At 58.2% G+C, this 21,309-nt stretch overlaps 5 protein-coding genes across 5 annotated transcripts; all 5 read left to right on the forward strand.

Moving 5' to 3' along the window:
* Window positions 1–2,260: 2,260 nt before the first annotated feature.
* LMJF_30_1370 (conserved hypothetical protein) lies at window positions 2,261–4,963 on the forward strand (the record flags this gene model as incomplete). The annotated part of the gene is made up of 1 exon (XM_001684679.1): window positions 2,261–4,963. The coding sequence occupies one exon, from the start codon at window positions 2,261–2,263 to the stop codon at window positions 4,961–4,963; it is 2,703 nt and encodes a 900-aa protein (XP_001684731.1).
* Window positions 4,964–9,698: 4,735 nt separating this feature from the next.
* On the forward strand, window positions 9,699–10,670 carry LMJF_30_1380 (putative N-acyl-L-amino acid amidohydrolase; the record flags this gene model as incomplete). The annotated part of the gene is made up of 1 exon (XM_001684680.1): window positions 9,699–10,670. The coding sequence occupies one exon, from the start codon at window positions 9,699–9,701 to the stop codon at window positions 10,668–10,670; it is 972 nt and encodes a 323-aa protein (XP_001684732.1).
* A 2,885-nt stretch (window positions 10,671–13,555) lies between these two features.
* LMJF_30_1390 (hypothetical protein) lies at window positions 13,556–14,053 on the forward strand (the record flags this gene model as incomplete). Its single annotated transcript, XM_001684681.1, has 1 exon — window positions 13,556–14,053. The coding sequence occupies one exon, from the start codon at window positions 13,556–13,558 to the stop codon at window positions 14,051–14,053; it is 498 nt and encodes a 165-aa protein (XP_001684733.1).
* A 1,924-nt stretch (window positions 14,054–15,977) lies between these two features.
* LMJF_30_1400 (conserved hypothetical protein) lies at window positions 15,978–17,639 on the forward strand (the record flags this gene model as incomplete). Its single annotated transcript, XM_001684682.1, has 1 exon — window positions 15,978–17,639. One exon carries the CDS (start codon window positions 15,978–15,980, stop codon window positions 17,637–17,639), a length of 1,662 nt encoding a protein of 553 aa, XP_001684734.1.
* Window positions 17,640–20,415: 2,776 nt separating this feature from the next.
* LMJF_30_1410 (putative ama1 protein) lies at window positions 20,416–20,943 on the forward strand (the record flags this gene model as incomplete). The annotated part of the gene is made up of 1 exon (XM_001684683.1): window positions 20,416–20,943. The coding sequence occupies one exon, from the start codon at window positions 20,416–20,418 to the stop codon at window positions 20,941–20,943; it is 528 nt and encodes a 175-aa protein (XP_001684735.1).
* Between the last annotated feature and the right edge of the window lie 366 nt (window positions 20,944–21,309).

Genomic DNA, 21,309 nt, shown 5'->3' on the forward strand with positions numbered 1-21,309 from the left:
GCTGTCGGCGTGTGGGTGTGTTGTCGTGTCTAAGGCGCTTCCTTCTCTCTCGTTTTCTGCGTCGTTTTTTTTTTTATTGTTAAATTGTCATTGTTGTTGTTGTCAGCTGCCGGCTGCTCCTCAAGCGGCACAAGTGCGCGCATCCCATACACTGTGATGCCAACGTATCAGCAGCTACATGCAGCAGTCTTGCCTGGAAGCCACCTACAGTGGCACGGGTGCAGACAGCAGCGGTGCGCGCCCATTTCGGGACGTGCTCCTTGTGGACACGAATGACCGATCCTTACTCTTGGCTGCCGATCGCATTGTACAGTACTTGTCCTCTGGCGTGTGAGAGATAGGTCACTGCCGAGTGAGGAGCAGGTGCGTGCAGGCGCATGTGAGTTGTATGCCACTCGTGCCACGAGTCCGCATCGTTCGCCGCTCCCCACAGCCTTTCGCTGTGGCGCCCGGGCCACCCACAGCCCTGCTCGGCTTCATATTCTGTGCCACACGGTCCCTCCCCCTCCTCTCCGCCACTTTCTTGATGTGGATGCACCACTCCCTCTTTTCTCTTGCTGCCAACGCGCACTCGTCACCTTCGGCCCCACCCACACGCACACGCTCGAAAGCACACACGCACACGCACATACATAGATAACAGCACCCCCACAGAACGAAAACTAGTTTGCATTGGCCTTGTGCCCCTTCCCCCATACCGGACACCCACATACGCGCACTCTCCACCTCGATCCACACCGAAGACGACGGCAACGATATTGGCGGACAGGAGAAAGAAAGGTCAGTCATCCGCGACTTTCGCTCGTCGTTGTGCTCCTCGCCTTCGTCCTTGGCTTCCTTCTCCCTGCTCCGCTCACCATCGTCCCACAGCTCCTGCTCTCCTCACCGTGCAACGCTCTCGGCTCGCCGGACACCCGAACCATCTCTCGTTCCTCTCATCGTTTCGCCCTTACTCTCGTCTCGGCATTCGCTTCACGCACGTGATTCTGGCCAGAGCAGTGAAAGTAGTGCTCAGCAGGTTGGCGGATCCATTTCTCAGACCCCCTTCCCGTTGCCAGCAGCAGCACCAGCAGCGGAGCACACAGGAGCTACGTAGGGGCGCAGACTCCATTTCTCCGCCAGCCCACCAGGACCTACTTTTCCTGCGTGAACCCCGTTGTCGTTGAATGCATGGCTGTGGTTACAGTGGCGGTGTCGACGTAGTGGACTCCTTTTCCTTCTCGCTGTTGTTTGATGGGCAGTCTCCAGCCCCTCTCTTGCACACGTCTTACAGAAATACGTCGCTCTCTCTGTGTTGTTCTGCGCAAGCGCTTCACCTTCCCCTCCTCAAGATCCGCTCCCCGCTTCGTTCGTCGCCAGCGCACCGCCGAGAGTGCGTCCTCTGCCTCACCCTCACCCTTTCACACACACACACACACACACACACGCACATAGAAAACCGGAGGGGCTGATAGCCAGTGTGTTTGTGCCCGCGTGCGTAGACGACGGAAGCGAATAGGCTCGCGATTCCGCGAATCGTGGCGAGAGCGACGACTCCTCCCACCACCTTTTTTTATCTCTCTCCCTTCCACACCAAAGACGAAACAGCAAACTTAAAAAAAAAACTAAAGCGAGGACGTACCTCATACAAGCAGACGCACCACTGCTGAGGGGGAGTGGGAGGCAGCACCGCTCCCTGCACGCCTGTAGCGCGCATACATAGAAAAGTGCCTCTTGTTGTTGTTTTGTTTTCTTGGCAGCCAGCCGGGTTCGCAGATAGAGCGCACATCACGCAACCCTCTTCTCGTTTCGGGGTCGACGAAGGATTGTGCACTTAATGCCTCCCACTCGTGCAGGTGCCGCATCACGTAGCGGCAAAGGCTCGACGGCGGCCGCCATCCAGACTGCGTTCCGCGATGTCACGAACAGCTACCTTAATGCGAACAAGGAGAACATTCCTCCCGGACACCTTGGCGGGAGCCATGGTACCGCTTCTCTAGGAGGAGACAGTGGCAACAGCGGTGGTGGTGGCGACTGCAGTGCGTCCAGCCCTAATGTATGGAGCGGGAGTAGAGAGCCGCTGCTGCGAGATACCAGCTTCTGCGGTACACCCCTGCAGACGGACTTTGCGCGCACTGGAAGTGAAACCGTCTCCGACGCGGTGGTGTGTGTGACGGATAAGCCTAGCTTCGGTGCGGCGTTGTTCGCCGGACCACCGGGCACACTGTCGCACAGCGGCCCCGCAGTGGAGGCAGCTGTAGCGCACGGCGCACTCACCCCTATGACACCGAAGGTGCGGGCCTTGAGCGGCTGCCCCGCGACCGCAGGGAGCCCCAGTGAGGACAGCGGCCTCCTCGGTGTTTCGCGAACACCCGGACACAACGCCGTGCACCACCCGGCGCACAGCAACGGCAGCGCCGCATGCAGGTCGACACAGCATCGCCAGCGCGGTTTGAGCACACCACATAGCAACGATACCTCGGTGGTTGAAGCAACCCCGAATGCGGGCCGGCAGCGACCGTCTCGTGTGGCGAGAGCAACCCTGCTCGCCTCCCCGCTGTACGCGCCGTCAAATGGCGTGGGTGCGGCAGCTGACACACGGACAAGCGGCGTGCAGGATGATAATGGGAGCGGCTCTCAGCTGCCGTCGCAGTCATCGCTACTGTGCACTCCGAACGGAGCTTGCCGGTCAGCCGCCGTCGCCGCTGCGGCGGCGAGTGGCACCCGCTCACGCCTCGACACACCGACGCGCCTGGATGAGATTCCGCTGTTTTTCAACAACTCGTTCGAGTCCGGTTTCGAGTCACCGCCGGGGGACGCAGCAGCAGGCGGCGGGTACAGTGCAACGCAAATGACGCCATACCGCACGTACGACCTCCAGATGGCGGTAGAGGAGGTGCTTCGAAGCTGCCTGGACAGCTTTACCCCTGCCAAGTGCTCCGACACGAGCGGGGCCACGCCACATGGATCGCGGCGGCGGGCGCAGGCGGCTCCATTCAACGCGTATGCGGCGCTCGAGTCGCTTCTCCCACCGTCTGCGATGGGCTCGGCTGGGCAAGACGGCTCGGAGGTCTGGGCACCCGCGATGATGGGGGCTGCGATGCCGGGCTCCACGCCGGAGCGGGTGACGGCGCCGCAGGGAGCATTCGCGGAGAGCGACGATGAGGGCGCGCTGACTACGCCGCAGAGCGACCGCGCATCGTGTGGGATGCCGTACGCCGGCGTGCGCCGAGATCCGATGGCTTACTTGTCCACTGCGGCAGTGATGGCTGCCGACAGCAGTGAGGGTCGGTGCGGAGTGACTCACCACGGGGAGGGTGGCGTGGAGTCTATCGGCAGCTTGAGTGCCGGCTGCGGTGCTTGCGGAGGTGCCACAGAGTCCCTGCCCCCGCATTCGAGCGACGCGCGTAGCGGACTCGAGTTTAACTGCCGTAATGGCCATTGCGGTGGCCCCGACATGCTTGCCATGCTTGCTGCGGCCGTTCAGCAGCAGCATCCGCAGCACCCCCACTCCTACCCCCACACGGAAACGCGTCCCCAGAGTGCGCGCAGCACGACAGGGAGCATGGAGCTGGACTCGCGTGCCTTCTCGGAGCGCGATGTCGCCGCTGCAGCGGAGCAGCAGTCCACTTCGCCGCCGCCCTCGTACGAAGTCGCCGCGTGCCACCAGAAGCCGCCGCACCACGGCAGCTACGCCCATCCGGACCTTTCCTCAGCGCCATCATGCGCCGCCGCCACGCACGCACAGCCTCCAACTCGACGCGGCCATCACCTTCCCCACGTCAAGGCTGCTGCGGGGTCGCTCATTGCCGTTGGTGGCCGCCGCGTTCCAGTAGACAAGTTGCACTTGCTCTCCATCGGCGATGAGCCATCCCTGTCGGCACCTTCGTCCATGGCCGGTCAGGCAGTCACGGCGGCGTCGTCGCGCGGTGGCTCAAAGGCACGGTCGCAGCAGTCGTCGTCTTCAGCGCCGTATCACGTCGAAGGGCCGTCAATGCGACGCGTGCCCAAGGCTAATTTAGTGACCGTAACCCACGCCGCTGCCGCAGGTCTAGTGGAGGCAGGGGCGCCAGCTCCACCTGGCCGTCACGCCTCTGCGCCGGTCCACGAACGTGACGCCGCACTTCCGACATCCTCCTCCTCCGCGACCTTGTCGGAGGCGGCGCCGGCACGAGCCGCTGCCGCTGGCCCATCGGCTCGTCGCGTTCCCCCTGCCATGGCTACACAGCAGCGTCACAGTAGCGGCAGTATCGTCCCTGCCGTCGTCGCCTTGAACTCGGCTGTGGATAGAGAAGGCGTGCAGCAGAGTAGTGAGGCGGACGTTGTGGCGGTGCTGCAGTTCCCCAAAGGTCAGACGATGCGCTTCTTGACAAATCTGTCCAGTGCTGCGCTGGCGACCGCGAAGGATGCCGTCGCCCGCGACCTGACTAACTCGAAGCGATCCACCGGCGGCACTGCAACTTCCGTGCTGGCGTCGAGGTCACTGCTGAGGTGCGTTGAGGTAGGCAAGACATACCTCGCGCACGTTTACGCTGAGGGAAGTCCGCATGAAGGCGTATCCTACGAGGACGCTGGCGTATGCGTGCAGCTAATCACCCCCTCTTCATCGCTGTACGCTGCGCTACTCGGATGCGTGAATGGGGTGCTGCTTCGCAAGGTGGACGTTCTCGTCAACGACGAAGACCGTAAGCAGCACGAGCGCTTGCTGCTGCAGCAGACGACTGCATACATCGAGTGCGAGCGTCACTTCAAGTTCTCCGGCCTGCCCTTTCAGCTGGAGTCGATCTACTGCACCTTTGACGGCAGCGTGTGCGTAGTCTTTTACCGCCTCCTCCCCGTGGCCGACGGGTCGGCGTCGTCGTTTGCGTCGCATCGCCACCCGAGCACGTCACGTATGGTGCGGGAGCTCAAGTTTCACCTGAACTGCCGCGTGTTCCTCAAGCGCTGCTTACACCGCACGCACACATACACACAGAAGAAATGAAGAGCGTGTGCGACGATGCGGCACGCTGCAGTTCGGTAGAACTTCTTTTCGTTGGTGTTTCTTCTGCCTCTTCCACTTGCCACCTTGTCCAGTGGAAACCGATGGCGTGCGGCACGGCGGAAAAGAGAGCACGCTAGTCTCTGCAGAGCCCTCGGAGTGGAGTCGGTGGGCGCGGCCAAATCCACCGCAATCCCTCTTCCCATCAGATGCGCTGCAATGAACGTGCTCGTCTGTAAACCATAGATGCACACAAACAGAGAAAGTGAGTGAGAGATGCACACACGCACACACACACACACATATATATATATATACAGTCACCGAGCCTGGCATCCGATGATGCATCCCTGCTGGTTGTGGGCAAAAGACAGAAACAAAGGTGGGTGGGGGGAGGGGGCGTAGACGCCTCACTTTTTTTTCCGGCTCCTGACTTCGCGCAGAGAATTCTCCTTGATGCCTGACCTCTTCCACAGGAGTCGAGTCTGCCAATAGGGGAGAGGGTCGGTTGGCTCAGAAAAGAAGGGGAGGGAAGGCCAACCGTATTCCGCCGTCTGCAGGCGCTCGCTGCGTATATCTCTACCGTCCACGAAGTCGGTGTACAAGCACATATCACCAGCACGCTGCTGTTGTATGTTTTGGTGTTTATATACTCATAGATGCATGTGGAGAGGGAGGGGATCGAGGTAGGAGGTGCGATGCGGCGAGTAGAGGGCGGGGGAGAAGACCCGAGGCTGTCTGAGATGCATGCAAGCAGAAGAGCCCATTTTAACACAAAGCATGCACCGCACGTCGGACCATCTTTCATAAGATGGTGGTGCAGCTTCCATGCTCGATTTAGCACTTTTTTTTGCAATTCTTGCAGCGTGGTGGGAACGCGGCACGAGCCACTGAGTTACGACTTACCAAAGGCAGGAACGCTGTCTCACACACCAAAAAAGTCTGCGTCTGCGTATCTCTCTTCGTTTCTCCCCCGTATCTCGCCGCGGGCTCTTCAACTCTTCCTCCCCCTTCTTTTTTTTTTGTGTGCGCGCGCGACTGCCGTGGAGGCTGTTTTCTCGAGTTCCTGCCTCAGACCATTTTCGCTTACAGCATCACCATCGTCATGTTATCCTCGTCATTTTACATAGAAGCACAACGACACACTTCACCGTTTTTCTTTTTTTTTTTCGCCTTGTCTCTCTGGCTTTCATTTCGATATCCTCTTAGATCTTGGGACGATCTTCTTTCCCTCTTCTTGTGCCGGCGCGGCCGAACGAGAATAAAAATCAAAAGAAGGGTAGTGAGGGGTGAGGGGTGGAGGAACAGTGCTGGAACGCGTGTGTTGCGGTGCGCCGGATGTGGCTTGTTCGCGCCACATCCTCTCCCTCTCTCCTCCTCTGTGTGTGCGGTTTTTCGTGTTCGTTTTATTTTTCTTAGCGATGTAGTTTGCGTGCTTGTGTGCGTCCTCTTTCGTGCTCGCATGCTCGTGCCCCCTCTCCCTTTTTTTTGTCTCTGTTATGTGCGTTTCTGTGTTGTTGTTTTTGGAGTGTAATGCGCCATCGATCCTTGTTAGATTCCACACACGTCTGCGTGTCACTCCAGCGGTTCATCTCTCGGCTCCCCCCCCCTCTCTCTCTCTCCTCGCCCCATCCACGCTCCCTGTCCGTTGTGTGTGTGTGTGTATGTGTGCCTCCTATTGTTGTTGTTCGTGTAGGTTTTTTTTATTGGGGCTGGCGTTGCTGTGACGGTCTCTTCTCATTTTGTTGTCTCCTTTGTGAGTTCTATTTTCTTGGCCATTGTTTTTCTCCGTTGCCCTGCAACTTAGATCGAGTTAGATAAACGCATCTACACACCCACACCCACCCTAATCTTACATCCATACATACATGCATACACCTATTATATGCATGCATACACATGCACCCATACGCATACACACGCACACACACACACACACACACACATGCAGTGACTTCCTTGAATCCACTCTATTTTGTGTTTTGTTTTCTTCTCTCTCGTCGCCCGCATCGCACGCCCCTCCCCCTTTTTTGATGTGTCTTCCTTTTTTTTGGGGTGGGTGGGCTTGTGGGTTCTCTCTCTCTATATATACACATATATATATATATGAATGCTTTTAACAGACAAAACACGAAACGACAGACGCAGCGACACACCCACGTATAGACGGACCTTACGAGCTCTCTCTTTCTTCTGTCTTTACGCTCCCCATACCATTTCAGACACCGGCGAGGACACTGATATGCTCTCAAGCTGTGCGTGCGTGTGTGTGTCTGCGTGTGTGCGCGTGGGCTTGTACGCCTATGCACGCATGCCACGGAGTGATTACTGCTCGTTTTGGACGCGACAAAAGACGCCACTGCCTCCAGTGGAAAGTGATCTATCTTGTGCGCACGTGCATGTGTGAGTGTCTGCGCGCGAGCTGTGATGGAGAACCGAAAAAAAAACAAAGGGAGCGAGGCCCTGACTTGATAGCGGGTCTTTGCTACTGTTCTCTGGCTCCCTTGAGCCGACTCTTCCATTGGATGGTGGTTTGGCCTCGCTGTTGGTGGTGGACATGTTTTTGCAAAACTATATATATATGTATGTATGTATATCTATATATATGTATATATACATATACATATATATAGACTGCAGAACGCACACCAATGTTTGTTTGCTTTACGTAAAAAAAAGCATATCTCGTGTGTACCCCCCCCCGTGATATGGCCCATGTTTCCTAACGGTGTTGGATGGCACAGAAGTGCGGAACGATTTCGTCCCTCTTTTTTTTTTGGCGTGCAGATGTAATTCTGTACAGCTGTTTTCTGGTACCTGATTTGCGGTCATCATTGCCCCCCCCCCTTCCCCCTCCTCACAGCCGTTGCTATCCTTTGCCCTCTCCTCAGCCTCCCCGATTCCGTTTCAGGACATCTGGCAGTGCTCAAGGGTGTCCAGAGACACCCCCCTCCCTTCTTCACTCTCTTCCCCTGCACAGATATCCACTTGCCTTGCTTTTGTGTGTGTGTGTGTGCGCGCAGAAGGGGGGAGGAGGAGGAGGAGGCTCCCTTTCGCCTTCTCTCACTTCACGTCATGCCTTTTTTTTCACAGGCAGAGGCGGTGAAGGCGTGCGTGTGGCTGCCATAGACGCGTCTACCAGGCGAAGAAGGCAAGAGCCGATGCTGGAGAGGAGAACGCGACTGATGGCCGTTGCTGAGCTCTCTCAAAGGCGGAAGGAAAACGATGTCGCGAGAGCGGGATGAAGAGAAGAGGCACGCAAGGCAGGCAGCAGGGGACAGCAGTTGTGGCTGAGTACACCTCACTGTTTTTTTCTCGTTGTCGCCTCATGCACCTTCTTTGCCCCCTCTCCTCCTCTCTGTTCCCACAATTGTCGTTCTTTCCGTCGAACCCATCCCACCACCCCTTCCAGCATTCTCCTTTGCACGCGACGAGGGCAACAGCAAGACAGAGAGATAGAGAAGCTGTTGCAATCGGAGTGGGCTGTGCATGAGAGAGAGTGTGGGGGGGGGTGGGACGGACGGGCAGGTGGGTTTCGTGAGCTTCCTTCCATCCGAGTTATTGACTTTAGTCTTGTTTAAGTATTTACTTTGATATCTTTGTTACTTTGTTACTGTGTGTAATGTGTATGCATGTATGTGTGTGTGTGTGTGTGTGTGTGCGTGTGCGTGTCTTGGATACCGTGACGGCTCCGCTGCCGTTGCGATGGTGTGTTTGCGTCTATGCATCTCGCTGTGCGTCGGTGATTGCCATTCTCGTCTTTGTTTCTACAGTTTCGCCGGCGGTCTTCGCCTGTGAACTCCTCGAAAAATAACGAACAGAAAACGCCAAGGATACCCTCCAGCAAGTGGCGTAGCACCGACAACACGAGAACGTCAGCGAGCGTGAAAGTCGAGGAGATTCGCGACTGCATCCTGGCTTTCCAGGTGCCACATGAGTTGCCGATACCCCTCGAAGTCTTCCTATGCGTGTAGGAATGCCTCCATTGTGCAGGCGGGCATCTACAAAGGCAAATGCGTGCACGGGGACCTCGGTGTGGACGCTTCGGGGGTTGTGAGGGGGTGGGGGTGAGGGCGGACACGCCTGCGAGTTGTTGTGGGAGGGGTCCTCCTTCCCTGCGTCATTTGCGTTTCATGCACACTGTGTGTGGCGAGCGGCGTAGGAGACACAGGATCCATGTGAGTAAGCTGTTGCGGCAGGAAAATCCCCAATTTCTCAGCTGCATCACTGTCGCGGCTGCGGCTACGCAACAGAAGCCACAGAGTACCACATCTCCATCGCGGTGACTCTCTTGCGACCATCCCGCGAATGGTCTGTTACTCCACCTTTCTCTCTTTGTCTTCCCTGTCTGCTCGCTTTTCTGCATGAACGCATGCGCAGACGTCCACCGCGCGCGATCGGCTTACCCGCTTTCCATTCTCCTAACACACGTGCCTCGCAGCAGCCCCCTCCCCCCCCCCCCCCCACACACACACACACACCTCTACCTTCTCTTTTCCACAAAACCATGCGTGTGCTGTTTCAGCAGCTGATGTCTGAGGTGCGCGCGGCCGCAGACAAGACGATTAAGTAGCGCCGCTACATTCACCAGTACCCGGAGCTGTCCTTCAACAAGTCCAAGACGGTGGCGTTTGTTGCGGAAGCGCTGCGGAGCTTCGGCTGCCCCGCGCTGGAGGTCACACACCCGGTGCCGACGGCTGCGGTGGCAAACCTGACTAGCGGCGCTGGTGCTGGGCCGATGGTGGCGCTGCGCGCCGACATGGACGCGCTGCCGGAGGACGAGGAGACGGATTTGCCTTTCAAGTCGCAGAACAAGGGTGCGATGCACGCGCGCGGGCACGAAGCGCACACTGCGATGCTGCGTAGCGCTGCAAAGGTGATCTGCGCGCGTCAGGCGGACATTGAGGGCAGCGTTCGGTTCATTTTCCAGCACGCGGAGGAGCTGCTGCCCGGCGGCGCCAAGGACCTTGTTGCTGCCGGCGTGATGGAGGGCGTGAAGAACATCTTTGGCATGCATTGCTCACCGCGGTGCGAAGCGGGCACTGTTGGTCTGATACCCGGCATCAACACAAGCTACGCGGATTCCTTCAAACTGATAATCCGCGGTCGTGGCGACCACGCGTCGACCCCGCAGCTGCTTGTGGACCCCGTGCCAATTACCGCCGAGATCGTGATGGCAATCCAGACGATTACTGCGCGCAAGATCGACCCGAGGGTGGTGCCCGTTGTTTCGATTACAACGATGACGACGGGATCGAGTGAGAGCCACAACGTGATCCCCAACGAGGTGAAGCTGATGGGGACTGAGTGGGCGCGGGACAAGGCTGTGCGTGAGCAGGTGCTGCGCGACATCGAGCGCATTGCGTCGAACATTGCTGCGGCACACGGTGCGGCTGCAACGTCGGACTTCACGTTCGGGCACGACTGCTGCGACAACGACCCTGAAGTAACTGCGCAGGTGCGATGCATCGGCGAGCGCATTCTTGGCTCTGCCAACATCATCGATCCCAAGGCGCCGCTATACGGTGGTGAGGACTTTTCTGCGTACCAGTTGGAGAAGCCCGGCTGCTTCCTGTGGCTGGGTACGGCCGACAAGTCGCAGGGTATCTGCGAGATGTGCCACTCGACGAAGTTTCGTGTCGATGAGACCGCGCTCCCGGTTGGTGTCAGCTTCCACGTGGGCTACGTGTACGACAACGTCATGGCATAAAGGTGCTGATGTTGGCGTGGTAGACTGCCCGTGGTGCACAAGGAGCTCCTGCAGGTGGGAGCTATGCCACGGGTAGCTTATATCGAGGCTCCCCAAAAGCACGGGTGCAAACGGCGCGTGCGGCTTCTCGTCGTATTTACTTTTGGGCCGTGCGGTCTTGCATCCACATACGCCTGCGCATATTCGTGTCGGAGAGCTTTGCTCTCCCGCAGCGCGCACATCAGAAGGAAAACGGAGGGGGTAGGGATGGAGGTCCTATTCGCGGATGCTCGGCAGCTCTTCGATCACGTTCGTGTGTGTCCCGGCTTCACAGCTCCATAAATCGTCTGCGGTCTTGTCAGACAGGCCTGCTCTCTGCGCTTCTGTCGCGCGCATAGCTGTGCGTGAGGGATGCCTTGGCGCGTGTCGCCTTTTTCTCCTGTATTGGGAATAAATTTGACATGACAGCGCGGCGCACACGCAGACAAGTTTTTCCCTTTCCCGCTCATGAGGGATTGCCACCAGAGCGGGAGGGCCCGTTGGGCTTACCGGGGGCGGTGAACCGGCACCTCCTCGGCGCATCGTATCGGTTTGCGTCCTGCACAGAAGCCGCTTGACGTATTTTTTTTTCCAGTCCTTGCCTCTGTGCCTGTTTGGAAGTGGCTGGGCGAGTGACACTTCTCACATGTGGAGGCACCAACTCTTTTCTTTCTACTCTATTCATCGTGCCCTGATGATGGTGGGGGGCACACCTCAGTGCGTCGTACCCTCGAGGTCCAGCACACGGACTCGGCCGGGAAGCCAGGCAGCCCCCCAGCCCCTATCCACCGCCCATGGCGGAGCTACCTCCGGCGGTGACACGGTCACGCACCCACGACGTGGGGAGGTGAGAGCGATGTGTTGCTGCTGACGTGTGCGCCGTCCGCGTGACGGACAAGGTGCGAGCGTGGCTGGAGGATATCCCACCCGACGCTGACGCTGCCTCCTGGTGTGGGGAGCCTGCGCCGCGGCGAGGGGGATGCGCCCGGAGGGGTGGCGGCCGGCGGAGCGGGTGGCTTGCCGAGCTGGAGGCAGCGGCCGTGCGTGTGTGCGTGGGTCGGCGCAGTGCTGTGACGCGTGTGCCCACCGCTGCCTCGCCCCACGCGATGTGAGCTCTGACGTGGAACGGTGTGTGTACGTGTATGTGGCGTTGAGCTCATGTTCCACAGCACAGTGAACCCACTGAAAAAAAAATTGTAACCCTTGCGTGCGTTCTGTGCGCGTGCGCGGACGCGGCTGCACTATTCCCCGCTGCCAAATGCTCGTGCTTTGGTATTTTCACGCTATGAAGTCTCTCTCTACGTATGAATATAGAGGTATACACATCTATATGTGTATTTATGTATCGTTTTATTTTGCTCTGCGAAGGAGCGGGCGGTGTAACGGCCAGTTTATGCGTTTTCTTCCGACCACCCTATTCGTGTTCATTCTCTTATCGACGAGTCTTTTGTCTACCTTTCGCTCTCTCTCGTATGTGTGTGTGTGTGTCTCGAAAGACATCTTCTCGCTACCCCACGTCCCACCGCGCCCGGTATCTTGAGCTCGCTCTCTTTCTTGCTCTTTACTGTTGTTCTCTCGGCCGCGCGGCACCCTCTGCGGTCAAGTAGGAAGTTGCGGAAGAAGAACCACGCGCTCTGCACGATCCTTCTTTGCGTTGTGCTCTCTGCCCCTCCCCTTTCTCTCTCACCTTTGTTTTTTATTCCTGTTTGGCTGGTTTGCGTTGCAGGCTTGCGTGGTGCTGGTGGAAGGGTACTTGGGTGGGAGGATGTGCCCGTGTGTGTGTCCGTGTCAAGCTGTTATGCATACTCTCGTACACACGCGTACATGCACGCATAGAATACGGAAAACTACTCACCGTATGCGTAGCAACGACAAAAAGGGAGGAACACACACACACACACACACACACACACACACATGCACACACAAATGCACACAAACATGCACAAGCAATTAATAGTGGTGCACTGCTACTCTGGAGGGGGGGGGGTCGGGGAGGCGGTAAAAGGAGCACATACACTCACGCGCTGCCCCCCAGCCCCGCCTCCTCTCGTGCAGTTATACAGTTCAACGATTGGCAGTACAGCAATCAAGCAAGCCATGTGGGAAGGGCCATGAGATACCAGCCAACATGTGACACCCTGTTTTTCGTTCGCGAGGGTGTGCTCTCTTTTTCTCTATCGAGATGCTGTCTCTGCACTTTTTCTGTAGCCTCCCTCCCCCTATTTTGTGCGTGTTTGGCTCGTGCCGCTGCAATGAGAGAAACGAAGGGTCTTCGCGGCGTATCGCCTTCCCTCTTCTCTCCATCGGGACGCTCCGCGTAAGTGCATCGTGAATGAGGCGGCAAGAGCATGCCGTATAAACCGCACCGTGCTCGTTTGCGAGAAGGCTGACATGCCTGATGTGTCTCCACCTTGAGTGCTGCGCCATTTTGCTTGTATTTCATACTCTCTATCGCCCACACTCTTCACTTGTTGTGTCACTCGTGCCCCCCCCCCCCCCCACACACACACACTGCGTAGACCCCATACTATTCCCTCCCCTCTTCCACGAACCCCTTCACGACAAACAAACTCAACGCACCGTTGTGCACCTTTAGTGTGCCTCTTGTGTGCTTACGTGGGTCATTCTCTTTTTTTCTTTCGTTCTCTTCGTTCTCCTCCGACATCACTCGTCTGCCTCGCTGACTTCTTTTTTGTTCGTATCGCTGCTTCATGAGAACACCGCATGACACCCTAGTCCTGCGTCGTGTTGCTTGACTCGACCTTCTGCTTTCTCAAGCCACCTCCTCTTCGCCACCCCTCCTTCCTCCTTCCTCCTTCCTCCCTCCCACTCCAGCCCCACTACAAGGCTTTTGTGCGAGGACCATGTACAACTCTTCGAAGTCTGAGTACTCCGTGGTGGGCCAGCAGGAGCAGCTTGATGTGGTCGACGTAGCGGTGTCGGAGACGACCCACGTCGTAGGCAGTGCCACCCGCCCATGGCACTACAGCTTGTGTGTGACCTGCACCGAGATGAACTCGTGTCTCGAGTGCTGCTTCTGTACGGTGTGCCAGCTAAGCCGTCAGTTCAACATGCTGTATAACAACAAGCCGGAGCTGCACCTTCCTGTCTGCTTGCTGGTGACAGGACTGAGCGTGTCCGGTGTCCCCTCGGTCTTTGTGCTCGAGTATATCCTGCGCAGTGACATTCGTCGCCGCTACGGTATTGCGGGCAACGTGTGGAAAGATTGCTGCGTGTCATGGCTGTGTGAAGCGTGTGCGGTGCAGCAGCAGTTCCTGGAGATGACGTCTCTCAGCATGTGCCCCGGCATGAGTATGTGCGGGGTCGCCCCTGTAGCGCCAGGCGCGCCGGTAATGCTTTAGGTTGTGAGGAGGCGGTTGCACCACTGACACGGCCTTTGCCATTTTGCTTTGAGGAAGTCACAATGACACTCTCTCTCTCTCTCTCTCTCGTTGTATTTGTCTGGGCCCTTGTCTCACCTTGCTTTCCTTCGAAAATGATTTCCTTTTTTGTTTGCTCTTTCATCTCGCGCCCCGCGCTTCTTGGTGCAACTCGCTTGACTCCTCCTCTGGCTCCCACCCAACCTGCACCCATAATGTCGCGCCGCACTCTAAGCGCCTACTGGTCAACGCAGGTCTCCCATTTTTTTGTTTCGCTCTTTATTACTGACTAACACTCCTGATTTTTCCGTCATGTGCTTGTGCTACTTGCTGCGTTCTGTTGACCAATGACTTGCCTGTTTCTCTTTTGTGGGGTAACTTTGCCCACTCCTCCTCCCCCTTCTCCCTCGCCGGCTGGCTCACTTCGTTGCTATTTCCTTCTCTCTATTTCTGTATGACAAAGCCCGTAGACGCCCACACTTATGGGATGCGTCACTGTCGTCCATACCGAGAAAACCGCCGCTCCCAACAAAATTTCCGCATCTTGGTATGTGTACCGCGCTTTCACTCTTTCCTTCGAAAATCTGCGCGTGCACGCGTATATGTGCGTGTGTGTGTGTGCGCGCTGGTTTATGTTTTGAGCTTCTGTGTGTGTTCCTTGTCTCTGCCCTCAGCCTCACCATCTCTCGCACCCTTTTTTCTCTGTTCTTTTCGGATGAAGAGATGGTCACGTAGGGAACTCAGCCTTACACGCGATTGCTCATCCCTTCCCCCTTCCAGGGCGCACACACTACGGCAGCAGCACAAGCCTAGACACACATACACACGCATCTTTCTTTTTCTTTCTTGGTGTGTGTATTGCTCGGGGGTCCATTGGGCGAGGCCTCTGCTGCGCGCACACGTCGTCATGTGCTATCGGGGGTGCTGGGCGCTTTCGTTTCTCGCTCTAGTCTCTTTCTCTTACCCACATGCAGTGCCTCTTGCGCCTCAATCCCGTTGTCTTCGTCGGCGCCTGCTTCTCTTCGCGCTGCCCCTCTTTGGGAAACGGCTCGGGCCAAAACCCAATCCAACGAGTGGCGAGGTGGATGCACCGTATACACGCGCAGAGAGAGGGGAAGAGTGGAGGGGGAGGTGCGAGGTAGTGGACAAGAAACCAGAGCAGCAGCAGGACAGAGGCAGTATTGTTTTGCTTTTTTTTGCTTGGTCACATGTCTGTACAGATAATGAGGATAGAGCAACAACACAGGAAACCCCCTCTAGTGTCCGTGTGCACTCCCCACGTGCGCACTGCGTGACCCTTAGCGCGTTAGGAGGGAGGGTTTAGGGCAAAGGGCGTAGAGGGGGGAGGGGGCACGCTGCCATCACTACGCACATGGACGCAGTGGTGGATTGAGACGAATGAGTGGAGAAGAGACGCGGCATTCTTTCCTCGACGCTCGCCCTTATGCACAGGCGATGCAGCTGCTAGCTGATGTGTTTGGACCACCAGCTGCGCCACTACTGCCTTCACTGAGGTTTCATCTCTCTTCGCTTCACTCGCATTCTCACGGATGGGAGCCTCTCTCTCTCTCTTTTTCATGTCCCACGTACAGCCGTGCGTGACACCGCCTCACCGTCCTCTCTCTATCTCTCGACTGTGGATCTTCTCTTCCTCCTCAGGCACAAAAAGGTGGCGAGGGGGAGGGGAGGGGCGTTTGGACCATTTTCTGCGTCTAGCTCTGCAAGTGCGCGGCGTCACGGGCAGGCCTGCGGTACTGAGGGCGCCGTATGGGAGGGCGGCGGAACTTTTACACCCAACTCGTGTGTGTCTTCTCATATCGACGCCACACCATCGCCACGGCTGAAACACAAACAAAAGAAAACGTACGCTGAGCTCCTTCTCAAGTACCACAAGGCCCTCCTTAGCATGCACCCGCAGCGTGGCAATGCCACCTTTGGCCCCCCTGGCGGCAACAGGAGCAACCCAGCTACCACAAACCCCGCCGCCACCACTCGCACCCGCTCCATTAGCCGCTCCCCCGGCGCTGCACATGGCAGCGTGGCTGGAGGGCCGCGCAGCAGCGTTGGTCGGCTCAGAGCATCTTCTCCGTCACACACGGCTGCTGTTGGCCGCGGCGGACGACCCCTCGGGCGAGGGCACGCCCCCACTCAACCCACCTTGTTCGGCACACGAGGTCGCTCGCCAGCAACGATGTCTGGTGCCGGTGCGGGGCTTCCCAGTGCGCAGGACGCCATTCAGGCAGAAATGGACGTGTTAGCCGACGAGTTTTACGGCTCAGTGCCCTCCCGGGCGCCCGGGGACGGCACTCCTATCTTGAGGGGGGCATCGGCGCGCACCGTCTCCGCTGACAGCCCATACTATCGAGCCGATGCTGGAAATGGCCTCACGGCAGACACACTGCGTTCAACCACGTCGTGGTACGAAGGACCCACTGATCCGGCCGGCCGCACCTTTGATGCAAGCGACAGCCACCTGCTTTGCATGGACGTGCTGGTGCCTCGGGCGGCGTCATCTGGCGCTGTGGGCCGCACACCCGCTGCCCGCACATTTAGTGCGGCGCCGCCTTCAGCCTCCTCGTCGCTGTGTGTCGTGGGGTCGGCAGATCACGGGCTGAAGGTGTTCAATCTGTGCACGATGCGGGAACTGAAAACGCTATACACCAAGACCTGCGGACACACAGAGTGGGTGACGGCGTGCCGCTTCCTGTCAGACCGCCGGGTGATCTCCGGTGGTATGGACAGCAAGTTGTGCTTGTGGAATGACGTCACTCGTGGTGGGCCGGGGCGGTGTGTGGACCTGCTAGGGCACACGGGCAGCATTAGTCAAGTTGAGGTGAACGAGCGCCACGGCCGGTCCATTGCCATGAGCTCAAGTTACGATAGGACGATACGCGTCTGGGAGCTCGACGGCATCGCGGGTGGGCGGGAGATGGGCTGTCTCTCCGGTCACAAAGGTCCAGTGACCCAGTTCAGTTGGCTAGAAACGGAGGTACTATCAGGCGATCGACAGGGCACCGTGAAGCTGTGGGACGTGGAGACGGCGCAGTGCCACCTGACCGCCTCGTCAAAGCGCGGCCAAATCGGCTCTTTGGCTCACCTCGTGCACCCCGGCGTAGGACACCTCGCCCTCTTCGGCGACCAGGGCGGCGCTCTCACCGTCGTCGATGCGCGTGGGCCGTCCTCGGCGAAGCCGCTCTTCCAGGATGTTCTACATCCAGGAGGGATGGTCACATTCATTCGTGCCCCCTCCCCGACCGCCGTGTCTGCTCCGCTCATTGTGACGTGCGGCGCTGACAAGCGCATCATCGTGCGAGATGCTCGCCACAACTTTGCGGAGGTGTGCGCCATCACGGACCACGACGACTTCGTTTACTCGATGGAGGTGATTGGCAACATACTTCTTTCCGGCGCCGGCAACGGCCGATTGCTTGTGCATGACGTGGAGACGGGTGAGCTGCTATACGAGCTGAAGGCGAACGCCGCAGCAGTGCGCGAGATGTTCGCATCGCCGTCGGTGCTCGTCGCTGCCGGGGACGACGGCAACGCGAAGGTGTTCGATTTTATGTAAAGTAGGGAAACCATCCTCTGCCGCACCGCGAAGAGGGTCCTATGGGGCACACATACTCTTGCAAGGAAGACTTGACCCTAAAGAATGCTCCTGTGTGCGGACTAACCGATCGGCAAAGGGCTGGTGGAGGGCCAATATACAGCATGTAGAGTAGACAGCAACGCAGCGACAGAGGACAGGAAGCACTGCAAGACGCCAGCAACTGAAGAACAGGCTCGTTCAGTGGTTGTGCCGATGGTCCGGCGTGTGAGCGTATGTGTTTGTGTATGTCTGTGGGTGTGCGAGTGTGAGAGTGTCACAACATCTCGCCACTCGTGGTTTTCTTTTCGGGTGTGCAATCTATACAAGCGGTGTGAGGGGGGTGTGGGAGGGAAAACCGAAAGAACGGAAAGAGGGCATACTCCTAACGCTGCGCCGGCGCAGTCAAGGGGAAAGGGATAGGCTGACACCGGCGCCTGCATGCGCAGACAGACGCCACTTGCCGCCCTCTGGCACATAGCTGCGCAAGAGATGGCCACCGGTGCAACGCTTGATGGTTCAATCGCTATGTTTCCTCAACCTCTTACTTGCCCTCTTTTATTTATTTCTGGACCTGGTTCCACCGGGACACGCACGGTGCCCTGTTGCCGAACCACCAGCGAGTATGCCTTCCTAAAGCTGCTCTCTCCCCGTTCCTCGTGCTGGCCGCTTCCGGGACTCGCCCTACCCCTAGGGTTTCACGCTGCACCATGCCAACGCAGCCGGTGCTATCCCCTGCCCAAGGACACTCGCTTCAAAGGTCAAAGCCGTGGGTACGCAGGGAGAGACGGTGACCTACCCTCTTCGACTCCCCTTTTCCGCCTACTGCGTTTTCCCTCGCACACGCGCGAAAGAGCGCAACGCGTGTGATGGCCACTAACAATACGGGAGATCTGCCCCCTATTCTTCTCCCGGCTGCCTTCATCCAAGCAATGTACGCGAAGCTAAGAGCGGAGCGAGCTTCGAAGGAAGCGCATCTGCTCAGTCAGTATGAGGCGTTCGCATTCGAGCACAGACAAGGCAGCACACACACACACACACACACACACCTGTAAAATGGCAGCTGGAGCCGACCTCACACAGAGGCAACTCACGAAAGACTTCGTGTGGGCTTCCCTCATCGCTATCGGCTACAGGTTTTGTTCACCCGCATGAGATACAACGTGCGGAAAATCTTGCATCGCCTTCCCTTCATTTCTTTTTTGCATTGCCACCGACCGACTCAGCATCTTCTGCTCCGCTCGACAACTTCTCTCTTTCATGCACTCGTCGTTCCTACACCTGCGCACTTGGCACCCCATCTTCACGCGAAGCGCCCTGAAAAAAAGATGACGGTAAGCGCGCCAACGACGCGACTGCACCGGTTTCTTCCGTACAGGCACCTGCCTTTCATTGTGCCTAAGGTGAACTGACTGTATGTGGACCTGCGTGGGACGCTTATCGCCCTCACGCACCTACACGGACGACCACATGAGCGAGCGCGATAGAGGGGCTGCACGCACGGTGTGCTGCGCAGGGGTTTGCTATGGATCTGCCTTGTTATCGGCGCTTGCTTTGTGCGGCACCCTAGGCGTGCTGCACAGGAGCGCGAGTGGCAGCAGAGGACTGCACAAGTTCCTCATCGCTTGGATCTCAGGCGGACTCGCACTGAGCCGCACGCGAATGTGCGAGGTGTAGGAAGCAAGTCATGGTGCAAAGAAAAACGCTGATGACGCACCATCGGCGTGACGCGGGTGAAAAGCGAATGCGGAGGGAGGAGAGGGGACGCGTCTCAGGGCACGGTGGATGCCTACCCCCTCCCCCGTCCCCTCCCGTCTCGCACGGTTGCCCACAATTCGGTGCCGCGTTGCCCGGGCTCTCGCCTGCCGTGTCGGCCATGAAGAGGTTGTAGCGGAGCAGAACAGAGGTGAGGGGTAGGGTGGCGGCCGCCAACGCCCTTCCTGCTCGGCCGCTCCCGCAGACAAAAGTGGTTGCCTGTTGTGCCCCTTCTCTCTGCGCACTAGAGCGAGTGCGTGAGTGTGCGCTGCGAGATGGACATGCATTTCTCTCCTACACGGGCACACAGGCACACGTGTACATGCGCATGTCCGTTCGGGCAACGCGCGGCTGTCTGCCTCCCTCCTCCCATCTCGCCCTCTCTCTCCCCTTCTTCTTGTCTCTCTCTCCCAACACCATTCCACGCGGCTGACCTGCATGGATCGCCGTTGGCGCCCTCCTCGCAATCAAACACAAGAAAGAACGCCGTCTGCTCTCATCTTCCCTCTCTTTGCCTCGTTTCCTCCTTCCGCCCCTCTTCCTCTCTCTCTCCAACGCCCCTCTCCCTGCCGACTCTTGTTCTCGCGCGTGCGCGCGTGTGCGGCTTCCATACTCCTGCACCCACTGCGGCCCTCCCTCCTCACGCCGTGTGTCTGCCGCGTCTCCGTTCTCGAACCCTCTCTGTTTCTCTCTTTGCTTGCGCTGTCTTTCTGCTGATTCGCTCGACACTTTTCCGTGTGCGACTCTGTGTGTCTGCGGTGACTCCGGGCACCGTGCCGCGCTCGCACATATTTCTGTATACCCGGCGACGTACACGGGCGCTCGCACGTACTCGTTGCGGTCGTGGCAGCCCCTCCTATTCCGGCTCTCGTGCGCACACAGCCTCCCGTCACGCAACGCGACCATACTAATTCAGCCCCAGCTCGGCTCTGCCCCTCCAGCTGACAAGGTCGGTGACGAGTACAGCTCTCCTCCGCCTCCAGCTGCTCAGTCTCCCTCCAGCATGCTGCAAGGTCAGTACGATCAGAAGCCTAATGGCGGCCCTCAGTATAACCAGCCGCAGGGGCCCGGGCAGAACGTCTACACCGGCAACCCCATGAATGCGCCGGGCAGCCGCCCTGCTGTCCACAGCCGTCTCGGTAATTGGCACTACTCGCTGTGTGTGTGCTGTAACGACATGGACTCGTGCTGCGAGGCGTGTTGCTGCTTTCCTTGCCAGGTGAGCCGGCAGTGCAATATGCTCGTGAGCAACCGCAGGGAGATCCACTGGCCTTACTGCTTGCTCATGACCCTGTGTGACGTCAGCTTGCTTTTCTTTAGCGTGACGTGCGTCTTTGCCAGTGAGACACGTCGGCTAGCGCGCGAGCGGTACGGCATTTCCGGCAGTGGCTGCGACGATTGCTGCATCGGCTACTGGTGCCGCACCTGCTCTGCGCAGCAGGTGCTGCTGGAGATGACCGCGATGAGCGAATTCCCAGGGGCCACGTGCTACGAGGCTGCCCCTCAGCCCGCGGCCAACCGGATGGTCTAACCGTGTGTCTTGGCAGCTATCAAGGGCGAGGAGAGGAGGGGTTAGGGCGCTGCGAAAGGTGGTGGGTCGCCTTGGGGAGGGAGCTGGCTCGCTGCCGTGTGGGCGTTGCTTGACCGCTCCTTCACTGAGGAAGACGCAGAGCTAGGCGGAGGAGAGGCTGCAGTGAGTGGTGGTGGGAGAGCAAAGCAGGAGGAGGCTCGGCAACGCGCGTCTCTGACCGACGATGCAGTGCTGTCCCCTCCTTTTGTTCGGACTGTCATCCTCTCTCTTGGACCCCCTGCTCTTGTTGATGGCGAGGCTATAATGTGGTGCCCGCACTTTTTCTGCTCTCTGCTTCTCTGCGCCTCATTCACGGCTCTAATCTTG

This window comes from Leishmania major, chromosome 30 (genome assembly GCF_000002725.2).
Source record: "Leishmania major strain Friedlin complete genome, chromosome 30".
Lineage (NCBI taxonomy): Eukaryota > Euglenozoa > Kinetoplastea > Trypanosomatida > Trypanosomatidae > Leishmania > Leishmania major.